This window comes from Mus caroli, unplaced genomic scaffold (assembly GCF_978045245.1).
Source record: "Mus caroli unplaced genomic scaffold, Mus_caroli_1 scaffold_8, whole genome shotgun sequence".
Classification (NCBI taxonomy): domain Eukaryota; kingdom Metazoa; phylum Chordata; class Mammalia; order Rodentia; family Muridae; genus Mus; species Mus caroli.
The window spans coordinates 45198083-45211218 of NW_028227263.1; the positions used below are offsets into that span (position 1 = coordinate 45198083).

Here is a 13136-nt window from a genome sequence, read left to right on the forward strand (position 1 = left end):
ACTAACCAGTACCCCCCCCCCCCAGAGCTCCTGTCTCTAGCTGCATATGTATCAGAAGATGGCCTGGTCGGCCATCAGCGGAAAGAGAGGCTTATTGGTCGTGCAGACCTTATATGCCTCAGTACAGGGGAACGCCAGGGCCAAGAGGTGGGAGTGGGTGGGTGGGGGAGTGGATGTGGGAGGGTGTGGGGGACTTATGGGATAGCATTGGAAATGTAAATGAAATAAATACCTAATAATAATAATAAAAAACAAGATAGATAGATAGATAGATAGACAGATAGACAGACAGAGCCATCAAAGACCATATTGTGCTGTCAGAATAGTAAAATAGACAAGAAGGAGATATTCTGGAGGAATCACATAGGATTCCATTGTACTAGCAGTATTTCATTTTTGAAGCCATTAAACCATGTGTATTACTCTTTGAGATCATTCCTAGAGTTAGAATATTACATCATATTTTAAAAGTTCTATATCAAAGCTTGAAAACTAAGGACTATGTGCCAAATTCAATCCAACATTTATTTCTGGCAATAAAATTTTTTGTGTACCACTGTAACAGTCATCTGTTTGTGATTTGTCAATGGTTAAACCATAACAAGGAAGCCATTTTATTATAAGGTCTAACTAAAACTCTAGAATACAAAAAAGACATAGTGAACTAATAAGTAACTGAATATAATCATGGATGTGGTTGTAGAAAAATGGTCAGCAAGGTTGATGACTGTCCTAGTTAGCTTCAGCTGTCAACCTGACACAGCCTGGAGTCATCTAAAGGAGCCTCAATTGAGAGATTGTCTACATTGGACTAGTCTGTGCAGGGAGTCAGACACCCAGGCAGCAAGTGCTCCTCCCATGGGTTCTACTTTGAGTTTCTGCCCTATTTTCCTCAATGATGACCTGGAAATATAAGCCTAATAAATCCTTTCTTCCTCAGGTTGATTTTGGTTATGTTTTAACACGGCAAGAGAATCAAACCAGAGCAACAAAGACAGATCCAGTGGCAATGGGAAGAAACTAACAGAACATTAAGATGGCGGACAAGCACTATGTCTACACTTCCCAGCACAGTAGCCACATGTGGCTTCTGAGTGCTTGAAACGTGGCTATGGTGACTGAAAAGCATATTCACATTTGTTTCTAATCAACTGTCCCATTCACCTAAGGACTATCAATCTGAGGATATAGTGTTAGAGCTTTACAATCTACATTAGCAATACCTGTCAAATGAAATCTAAAATGGATTGTTGAAGGGAATTATGGGACTTGCTTCCACTTTGGGAAATTTTGACCAAAGAGAAAGAAACATGTGGAAAAGGACAAGGGCAAGACTGCAGATTTGAGAATAATAAAAAGTAAGAAACTGGGCACAATAATTCATCTTTCAAGAAAGAGGATGTAAGGCAGGAGAGGCAGAGAGCCAGGTTGAGATCTGGAGGGTTTCATGCTAAGTCATCAGTGAACAAACATGATTTTCATGCTAATTCATGAAGCTAACTAACATAAGTAGACAACAGCTACAGCACAGACATCAGGACTATAACTAAAATAAGTGAGAAAGACTTCTGGGTTGATGGTGAACAAGAAAAGGGAGGGAACACCAATGCTTTCCCTCTTCATTTGACAAACAATAGCAGCAAAACAGTATGCAGCAGGATGTGGTAGTGCAGACCTATAATCCCAGCTCTTGGGAGAAGGAATCAATGCGTGACTTATTTACATACTGGTTTGTACCACATGAGAACTTGCCTCACAGAATAAAAAGTTGGGGCTGAAGAGATGGCTCAGTGGTTAAGAGCACTGACTGCTCTTCCAGAGGTCCTGAGTTTAATTCCCAGCAACCACATGGTGGCTCACAACCATCTGTAATGGGATCCAATGCCTTCTTCTGGTGTGTCTGAAGACAGCTACAGTGTACTCATATAAATAAAATAAATAAATCTTTTTTTAAAAAGTTGCTTATCTTTTATTCTTTTGCCCAATTACCAACCAGGACACATCTATTTAACTTTTACTGGAGATCAACATATTTTAAAAATAAAACTTCAAGATTATTAAACTTTTAAAGTCTTCTACTAGGTCAATATTTGTTATACTTTCTACTCTGATCCACTTCCTCTTCACCCAAACCACAAAGAAAATACTCCTCAAGCTTCTAAAAAGAAAAAAAAAAGAGTATGTATATTGCATAAGAACATGCTATAAAAAGGAACACAAAAGGGGGCAAGCTGCCTCACCTCTCAGCCAACTGAGCTGCTTTCTGTAGATAAGATGAGATCAGTGATCTAATTTCCAGAGTCTATCAATAGGGTTTTTTTTAGTTTAATTAAAGTTAAAAACAAACAAACCAAGCAAGCAAGCAAGCACCCGCCCACCCTGCTCAATGTTCCACAGATCCAGAGTGAGATGTGCAGAAGCTGTTCTCATCAGTACTGGCATAAGGAATAAAACTATTCCCCAAGAACACATCTAAATAGTTACATATCAACATGACCTTATTCTACAGAGTAATTAACATGGGATGTTTGATCATTTTAGTTTACAGTTTGCTCAGAAACCAGGACATTCACAGCACGCTACTGTTTATAATAGTAATACTATTTATTATAGTAACTCTTACTATTAAGGAGATTCTAAAGCACGGGGGAAAAAAACACAGAAGGTTACTAGACAATAATACCTGCTATGATATCAGAGACTTGGATTTACTTCTTTGCTATATATTAACCACACCTCACTGAACCTTTTATATATGATCAATTAAACAAGCACTTTAGTATTAGGAAAAATATTAGAAAGTAAATTTCAATATTAGGAAAAAATATTAGAAAGTAAAGCATTTAAAAAGACTTTTTACTGATTCTTTGTGAATTTTACATCATGCATCCCACAATCCCATTCATCCCCTCCCCCCCCGCCCCCCGCAACTTCCACCAAAAAAAGTCAAAGGTAAAAATAGGGGGAAAAAGTCTTTCCATGGAAGCTGTGGTATGTCATGTGTCACACAGTATATTCTTTGTCCAAACAGCTTTATTTGCAAATGATTATTGCAATAAGTCTTTGGTCTGGATTGAAAAAACTAATTTCTACTACATTATCAATACTGGATCCTCACTAGAACTCCTCTCAGTTACCCTGTTGTTGCCCTGTCATGGAAGTCCTGCAGCTTTGGATCTGCAGAACCAGCCCTTCATGCACTCCAGCAGTTCATAGATGAGATGGATATTGGAGTAGGCCAACTCAGAGCCCAGGATCAGCTTAATCCACTCTCCTGCACCTGTGCCACCAGGGCCAGCTCCTGAGTGTGGTGACCTGCGAAAGTCAGGTCCAGCTCAGAACAGTGCTCAGACCACAACATGACCTTAAGCAGCACCTCAGACCAGGGACATTTGTACTGCCTTTGGTGGTAACATGGGCCTCAGACATCAACACAGTCAGTCTCTTTTTGCATCAGGATCACATACCCAGACATGGCCCGCAGTGGCAACATGGGCCCAGATGTCATCATGGCCTCAGGTGGCAGCACAGGCCACTCAGATCATTATGTTCCCTGGCAGCAACACAGGTGTCAGACATTCACGTGATCTCAGATGGCAGCCCAGACCACTGACATCTGCATGGCCTTGGGTGGTAATTCAGACCATGGACATCAACATAGACCCCAGCTGCAACAGGACCACAGAGCCAGACACAGCCCTCAGTGGCAGCCTGGGCCAGGATGTCACCATGGCCTCAGGTGGCAGCCGTTCAGATCAGTGTTATCCTCCATCCCCTGCATTACAACCATGGACATCAACATGGTCTCAGGCAGCAGCCCAGACCACTGACATCCAGACGGCCACATAGAACACAGATATTAGCACAGGCTGTGGCTATCGTAGGGGCGTGGATACAAACATGGCAGCAGCCTGGCTGGACCTCTCCATGGCTTCACTCCTTATATCTGCCTGCTCTTCACCACCATCTATCCTCAGTTCCACCTCTCTCCATAGTGCACACAATGCTCAGCTTTGCTCTTCCTTCCATCTCTCCACTGGGTACTCCCTATCTCCCACTTCCCTGTCACATATCTGCTCATTGTAGTGGCACCCACTGATTAAGATCTTTTTTTAAAAAAGACATTGTTCAGCCGGGCGTGGTGGCGCACGCCTTTAATCCCAGCACTCGGGAGGCAGAGGCAGGCGGATTTCTGAGTTCGAGGCCAGCCTGGTCTACAAAGTGAGTGCCAGGACAGCCAGGGCTACACAGAGAAACCCTGTCTCGAAAAACCAAAAAAAAAAAAAAAAAAGACATTATTTTATTCATGTTTATGTGAACATGCACTTGTTTGCCTGTACATGCACAAAATGCATGCAGGGATTTGCAAGTACCAGAAGAGCGCACTGAGTACTCTGGAATTGAAGTCATAGGCAGCTATGAGTCACTGTAGGTAACCAAACCCAGAAGAGAAGCAAGTGACCTTAACTGTTAAGCCCTTTTTCTAGCCTAAGGATTAAGATCTTTAAGATTGAATGAAAAGTGTCCCACTTGCCTTTGCTTCTTCCACAATTTAGATCAGTAGCTACCACACTATGACTATTAATTGCATATGACTAAGTAAATGAATAAATCCCCTGTTTCTAAGGCACCCATTCACACATTTGTGCTTGTTTGGTTATGGTTTTGTAGATTCAGTATGTGTAGCTCAGGTTGGCCTTGAACTCACTATATATATATACAAGGATGGCTTCAAACTTGGGAACCTCCTGACTTGGCCTCTCAAGTGCTGGAATTACAGTTATATAACACCATCCCTGTCTTACTACACACACACACACACACACACACACACACACACACACACACCAAAACCCACACAACTCCAGATCCTAACTGGGACCATATAATCAACATTTACAAAAAAAAGAGACATTTCACCTCCAAATCAGTGTATAAGTACTACTGTGAATTCAGTGATAGAAATTTATTGGTAGCTAAAAACATGATTAGTTTGAGTTTTCCAATTATGCAGGTCATAGAATTAGCATGAGGAAGAAAATGGGGGTTTTGTTTCTTTGTTTGTTTGTTTTTTATTTTTTATTGAGACAGGGTCTACCTTTATAGGCCTAGTTCTCCTAGAACTTGCTATATAGATCAGGATGGGATTAAAGACATGCACAAACTACCACACCTGGAAAAATCAATACATAGCATTTAAAAAGAACAACAACAACAAAAGAATCCCATCTTCATTTGAAGCAGTTCCCTGCCTTAGCAAACAATCTACTTAATGTTGATAAAATACATATGGAGACTTCAAAGTTAAGCTCAAGGATAACTAATCATCAGATGGCTGATCAAGCCCATTAACTCCAGTTTTTAAAAATATACACAGGGGAAGATATATTCAGGTTGAGTGTAAAATCCCTGATTCAATTATCTGAAATCCAAAATACTCCAAATTCTGAAGCACTTCTGATACCAAGCATTTCAAATAAAAAAATAATTCAATTTGTAGTTATCCAGTCTGGTCTAACAGTAGATACATATAGGATATATGGACTCACTACTTTTAATTACAACCTATACTAAAGACTTATCCTCAACAAACACATTGTCTGAAACTGCAAATAGTATTCTCTAGAGAAACCACATTAGGAGTTTGCAGTTGGCCCTTGTAAGTTTGTAGCACTATTTAACACCTTGTAGGGCCTAAAACAGCTGAAAGTCCGGCTCTAATACATTTTGGAGGAGGGTAAGCAGAACTCTCATCAGGCTGCTCTCATTATTATAACTTGCATTCTGATCGCCTGCAGTCACAAGATAGTTGGGATGGAAAGGGAATTCTAATCAATAAACAAATCAGAAAAAAATTGCAATATGTTATTTTTTAGTTCAGTGACTTCCTCCAACACCTGTTTTCCCCTGAAGCTCCCAGGAAGTGCAGTGCCTCTACTTTCAAAGAATGAACTTGTTTATGGACAAAGTTGATCTCTTTCCCAGAGCTAGAGGAAAGAAGGCCTGTGCCAACTGCAGCCCCACTCTTAACTGCTGATCTCTTAGCAAACAATTCAACATAGCAGGATTTGCTGCACAGTCATAAGAATCCTTCAACCGAGGCCAGGTGGGGGTGGTGGTGGTGGGGGGGGGGGGGCGGTGCATGCCTTTAATTCCAGCACTCACGAGGCAAATGCAGGAAGATCTCTGAGTACTAGGCCAGCCTGGTCTACAGAGTGAGTTCAGAACAACCAGGACTACACAGAGAAACCCTGACTCAAAAGAAATCACAAACAAAAACAATGTAAGAATTATACATCTGAAAAGGGTATGTTTAAAATACAAAAGAAAAAATAATTTAATGTTTGAGTTCCTGAGGAAAGAAAAGAAGAAAATGAAATGTAACTCAAAGTGGGCATTAGGTTTAAATGTTTCTCTGCTCTTCTGTTCCCTTTCCTTCACAGTCAAAGTGAAAAATATGGATAGCACAGTTGGAGAACAACTGAAATGGAGTTTGGGGACACAAGTATAGTCCAATCTAGCTACACTGCACAGGAATACTCAAGAGTACACACATCTTCAAATAACTACTAGATATTTTCTTTTGTTTGTCTGATACCACAAATCACATAGCAATATATAATTTTAAGATAAAATTATGAAAAAATTAAATCTAAATTAAAAATAATAGAAAACATAGTTGATAGTTAAAATTATGATTAATAAAGAATTCTGTTTGCTGGGCATGGTGGTGCATGCCTTTAATCACAACACTTGGGAGGCAGAGGCAGGTGGATCCATGAGTTAAAGGACAGCCTGGTCTACATAGTGAGTTTCAGGACAGCCTGGGCTATGTAGCAAGACCCTTCCTCAAAAAACCAAAACCAATCAAACAAACAAACAAAAACAAAATTCAGTTTATTTAACAGGTAGACCATAAAATGTATCTTCTCATAAAACAATTATTTATAAAGGTATTATTTTATAAAACTTACTTATTTTATAAAAATAATTTTCAGAAAATAAGAATATAATCAAACAAAAATATATTCTGAACTATCAGCCTTTTTCTGGTAGCTCAGAAGGCATTCAAAAGTTCTACATAGCTTCAATATTTTTACTTCACTGACTCTACTTTCAGGAAATCATTCAAAAGCCATCAACCCATGAGTTATTATTACCTCAGCTCTTATACACCCATCTTCTACCTTGCAAATCAATAACTGCTAAATTTAATACAATTGTTTACTGTGATTTGAGTTTAAACATTTTTTTCCTTTCTTTCTGTGGTGTAGTGGATCAACCTTAGGCCTCACACACACAATAGGCAATTGCTAAGCTTTAATGCCAGTTCTAAACATTTTTCTTACACTAAAAATCAGTTCAAGGTTACTAAATCAATCAAATAATAGTAAGTACATGCCAATAATATACAAGATAACCACAGTGCTATAACTCAGTCTCTCATGCCTGATACCTAGTTCATAAGCTACGTTCTTTTTTTTTTTTTTTTTTTTTTTTGGTTTTTCGAGACAGGGTTTCTCTGTGTAGCCCTGGCTATCCTGGCACTCACTTTGTAGACCAGGCTGGTCTCGAACTCAGAAATCCGCCTGCCTCTGCCTCCCGAGTGCTGGGATTAAAGGCATGTGCCACCACGCCTGGCAACAAGCTACATTCTTAATGAAGCAAAATTATCACAAATATTCATGGTGTTACCTTCATGATGTTAACTAAGTCTGTTTGATAGTAGCGGTCCTGATGTGCGTTTGCTGCTGCTAGCGTCAGAAGGTAATCATTCCTTGCATGGGTAGCTTTGGTATTACATTCAGATCGCCGGGCTTTTAACTACAACACAGTAAACAAAAACAAAATATTAGTGCAACTGACATTACACTGCAAAACATGTATGACTACTACTCTCAGGAGGACAGTGGGACATGTTTGTAAACCCAGCTCTGGCAGGCTGAGGCAGGAAGATCTTAGACTGAGTCTGAGCCTAGACTGAACTACATAAACAAGACCCTGACAAGAATGAATGGGGTGGGTACTGGTAACTAGTACTGGTAATTAATGAATTATGTCTCACCAAAAGTAAAGAACCAAGTAGAAAAAATATGAATATAAAAAGTACTCATTATTACTAAGAAATGAAATATAACTATATATAGAAGAATATTTTAAAATAATTTTTGTAATTTTTAAAAAATTATATACATAGCATGGGATCTATACCATTCCTGCATGCCCCCTCCCCACCATGTCACCTCCCAAATTGTATACATATGTACATGTATGCATATATGTGTTATATGTGTATATGTGTGTAAAATACACACACACATATATCACACATGTATTTATAACCAAATGAATACATTCAGATTTGCTTGTAAGTTTGTGGGTCCAAGGCTAACCACTTGGGATTGGATAACCTACATGAAAACTTATCCCTGGAAGAAATGGAGTCTCCCTTTCTTAGAAGCACTGAAGACCTGTAGCTCTTTATCTAAGGGTGAGACCAAGTGAAATTTTCCTTGTCTGTGTTGACATGTCAACTGTGCAGTCAATATGTGCTGGTCTTGTTCTGGCATCCATACAGTTGCAAGCTCATGGGTACATAGTTCCAGTCACATCTAGGTAACCCTATATAACAGTTAAAGTATCTTAATTATATTTAACATATTTCTGAAATTTTTATAGAATCTCAAAATATTTTGCTCATTTTATTCAGGTGTGAAAATAAAGGATTTGAAATTAAATATATTACCTTCCAAAACATTGGTAAATCTAGAGAGTTAGAAAACAGTTTATTTAAATTGACTTTTTTGGTAACATTGATTTATTTATTGGAGGGGTTTGAACACTTGTCATGCATGCTTGTTAGAGGAGAACACACAGGAAGTAGGTTCTTTCTTTCCATTATGTAGAGTCTGGGAATTGAACTCAGGTCATCAAACTTGGCTGAAGGTGCCTTTACCTGCTGAGCCAACTCACTCTCCAAAAACTATTTAAAAATTCCTAATATGTCCCAAATGCCTGCCTTCTGCTGGGGAGCTGAACCCCAGCTCACCAGACGACTCACCAGCTTGCTTAATAGCTATTCCACAATTCAAAGACCCATATGAAAACGTTCTGGCCCAAAAGAACTGCTAAGAGTTATGTCTGAGAGAAATCCATTTTGAGTAAGCACTTCCTAAAATCCCTGCACTGTATCTCTGAACTAGGAAATAACGACAGGATATATAAAAGCAGGTAAAGATAAGAAACCTATCCTTAAAGCAGACTTGAAAAGTAAACTGTGCCCAAAGTGTCACCAGCTATGTGTAAAATCCACCAGCTATGTGGGAGAAAAGCTCTTGCTTGGGTTATTGATATTAAAGTGGTTTTCCAACATAGCAGTAACCCACCTTTACCCTTGATAGAGTCAACAGATTATTTATAAGCCCAGAGGCTTCTTGTAATATACACTGTTCAAAACTCACCTTCACACTTGCTTTCTGTAAACTGATTCTTGATTGAAAAAGACTAAGTTTAGACCTATAATAAAAATAGAAAAGCATATTTAAAAGGATTATAGACTATATAGTGAAAATACCTTACATCATAATTACTTAATGTTAAATGATCCTTTCAAGACACTGTTCTAAAACTAAGTTAAAACTGGAAAACCAAGAGTGATGCTTATTGTCTTTATCTGTATTTATCAAGCTGGAACACTATCAGAACGCAATCCACAGGCTCTGGAGACCCCAACCCCTGCAATAAGTTATTCATGTTTGCTGGCCAACTTGTGTTTCCCTCAACTTGTAAAGGTATTCTGAAGTTACTAAGAAGGCCCTTGAATTCTGTCCTATATAATTCTGAGTGTGCTTTTTAGACATTTTCCACTCAGTATTGGTACATTTAATTTTGTGAAAGGAACCATAATGTAAGCATAAGTAGTAAAAATATGTTGTTGTTATATATATTTTAAGACTAGAGAAAAGTCAACAGGCAAATGCTAAGTGAACAAGCAAGACTCTGTGATCAGTGATTTTTCTGAAGCTGCAAGGTTTGTCTTGACTGCAGTGTCATGGTGATTGCCATGAGAGAATTCATTCAACGCATGTGCTGGCAGCTATGCCTTAGTATTAAGTACAGTTTCAGACCACTTGGGATTAGGAACAAAGCAGTCAGTCTCTGAAGAGTAGCAAGAGCGGACTCTTAGTTCTAACTAGAGAGAAGACAACCAGAGACAAACATGCATTCTCCCTAACTCTTCTTTACTGTTTTAAAAAAGATGGGTATGGTCTTCCTGCAAGTGATTTAAGTTTTTGGCTAGACCACTTGCCTGGTAGTAACCTCTATGTTCAATTAACAGCATCAAAACAGACAAACAAACAAAACTTAAGATATTCAGACTCTAATGAAAGAAGAAAAAAAGATATTCCAGACTCCAGTTATTTCCTACCTTGTCATATTTATGTTTCATGGGGGTTTGTTTTTTATTAATCAGATTTCTATTAATTTTGACTCATAAGTAAAATCCAAAGAATTTAAGATAAGAAAGTACTTATTTAGGGTAAGAAAAGAGTCTGTTTAGAGTATTCTCAGTTCTCTTTTTTTCTGTAGTCATTATCCAAACAGACCGCAATGCACCTAGACTTTCCAGTACAAGGCTTTAAGTTTCTGGCTTCTGCTTCATTTGCTAATCTGCTCATATTCTTTGAATAGTACTGAAGTAATACTGGTGACAAAATAAGACAGTTCATGGCAGGATACTGTTCAGATGGCTCAGAAGGTAGAAATGCTCGCTGCCATGTCTGATACTTAATCCCTAGGACCCATAGAGTGAAAAGAGAGAACAGACTCCTGTGAGTTATACTCTGACCTCCACATGCACAGTGTGGCATGCCTGTGTTCAAACACATGTACATACACATGCCTACACACAAGATAATTGAATACATAAATGTAATTTTTAAAGGCAGTGTCTGGGGCTGGGGAGATGACATAGTTGGTTAATGGTTGCCATACAAGTGTGAGGACTTGAGTTCAAATGTCAATCCTGGGGAAGCAGAGACAGGAGCATCTCTGGAGTTTGCTGACCAGGCAGCCTAGTGAAATCAGTGAGCTTCAGGTTCAATGAGAGGCTCTATCTGGATGATAAGGTAGAGAGCAAGTACTTCTGGTCTCTCTACACAGACACACACACAGACACACACACACACACACACACAGACACACACCATCTACGAAATCATGGATCAATACTGTAATCCAATCTTCATGCTCCCTTGCCAATATTACATTCTCTGCTTAGAAAAAAATCAAACTAAGCTTTAAGACTTTGTTCAAACATCACTGCTTCTATAAAGGCTTCTCTTATCACTATGAAAAATTAACCTTCATCTTTTATGTTTCAACAGGGTTCTCATATTCCTGTATATAGTTACTGAGTGACTTAAGACACTCTATTTCTTTTGAGTTTACTGTGATTAAACAAACCATTCATACACTTATGTTTAAATAAATGCCCTAATTATAGGCTCTAAATTTGAGAGTACAACCCCTACTTTATTGTACTCATCTCTATACTCACAAAACCCAAAATAAATAATAACTCAATGTGCACCAAGTGAATGAACGATGAAGCTGGACTACTTTTTAGTTAAATTAATTTCTAGAGAAGTTGTATACTGACCTAAATGTCTTGCTTTGTATTTGAGCCATATAAAAAGGCAGTTCTGGGTGTCAGCTATCTCTCAGGCTCTACTGGGAAATAACTAGACCTCTTAGGAAGCCAGTCAATGTTTCATTTTCACCCCTTACATCATGGCTACCGGATGTATTCACATTAGCTCTACAAATCTAAGAATTCTCAGGTCTAGACTCCATGAGAGGTTAAAAATGAGTCCATGAGCCTACTAGACTGAGTAGGTTTTCTCAATTTAAAACGTTCAGGTCAGGGCTAGAGATGGCTCACAGTGAGGAACACTGGTACTTGCAGAGAACCTGGATTCAGTTCCCAGCACCCACATGACAGCTGACACCTATCTGTAACTCTTTCAGAGTCTCTCTTCTACCCATACCTACACACAAAGTGATAATAATAGTAAATTAAATAAAAACCTTTCAGGTCTTAGTGAGAAGACAGAATCAGTGAGGCACATGAAATAACTGCACACTCAAAAAATTTAAATGATTGAAGGAAAAATGTAATTAGAGAAACATTAAGTGTTTCCTCATAAGATGTAATGAACATTCATTTACATTCATTTTGATTTAAATTAAATTTTAGGAGCTCACCAATGTTTACAAAATGCTTATGAAGTTGTTTAAATTTCTTGCGGATAAAGTACTAGAGTGAAATAATCTCCTGGATATGACAGGTGGGGCAGCTGCACGCATGAACTCAGAGAAGCTGTGGTTGGCTGCGTAAGACCTAAATGAAAGCAAGCCTTTTTTCTTTATGAGTGTGGCTCCTGGAAGACTGACAGTACTCCAGTGAATAGCCCAATACCTATAAATGGATTCAGTGGATTATCAACAACAGCAGAAAGGACATGAAGTTGTGAAGAGATGGGAGGTTGGACATGGATGTGTGAAGAGCTAGGAGGAAAGGAGGGAATGAATATAATCAAAATACATTGTAATGTGTATAGAATTCTAAAAAGATTAATAAAAATATTATGGTTAAAAATTTCTTGCATATAAAAAATGTTAGATCCTATTCCCTGTGCCAAGCTGTTCAGGAAGAGTGTCAAATTCCTAGATTTCGTACAGGCCAGCACAGTGAACATGAGTCTTCGTTCTCCTGCTCACAGAGCTCTTCAGGATTCAGCTCTGTAACACAGGTGGTGGTAGTACTAGTGGGCTTTTCTAACCAGTGTAAGGAATATCAACTACTATAAAACTTGTGTTTAGAACAAGGAATTAAAATCCTTTTCTCAGCCGGGCATGATGGCACACACCTTTAATCCCAGCACTCAGGAGCAGAGGCAGGCGGATTTCTGAGTTCGAGGCCAGCCTGGTCTACAAAGTGAGTTCCAGAACAGCCAGGGCTATACAGAGAAACCCTGTCTCAAAAAAACAAAAAAAATAAAAAATAAAAATAAAAAAATCCTTTTCTCTCTCCCACCTTGTAAGACTTTATGCAGATGTTTTAATTCTCCCCA

At 38.6% G+C, this 13136-nt stretch overlaps 1 protein-coding gene across 2 annotated transcripts in view; it reads right to left on the minus strand.

Moving 5' to 3' along the window:
• Fchsd2 (FCH and double SH3 domains 2) overlaps positions 1-13136 on the minus strand; it is a 186127-nt gene that overhangs the window by 81879 nt on the left and 91112 nt on the right. For both annotated transcript variants that reach the window (XM_021167292.3, XM_021167291.3), the window contains exons 7-8: positions 9462-9516; positions 7696-7824 (exon numbers count right to left, since the gene is read on the minus strand). In XM_021167292.3, the coding sequence (XP_021022951.1) occupies positions 7696-7824; positions 9462-9516 (184 nt within the window). The remainder of the gene's footprint in view (positions 1-7695; positions 7825-9461; positions 9517-13136) is intronic.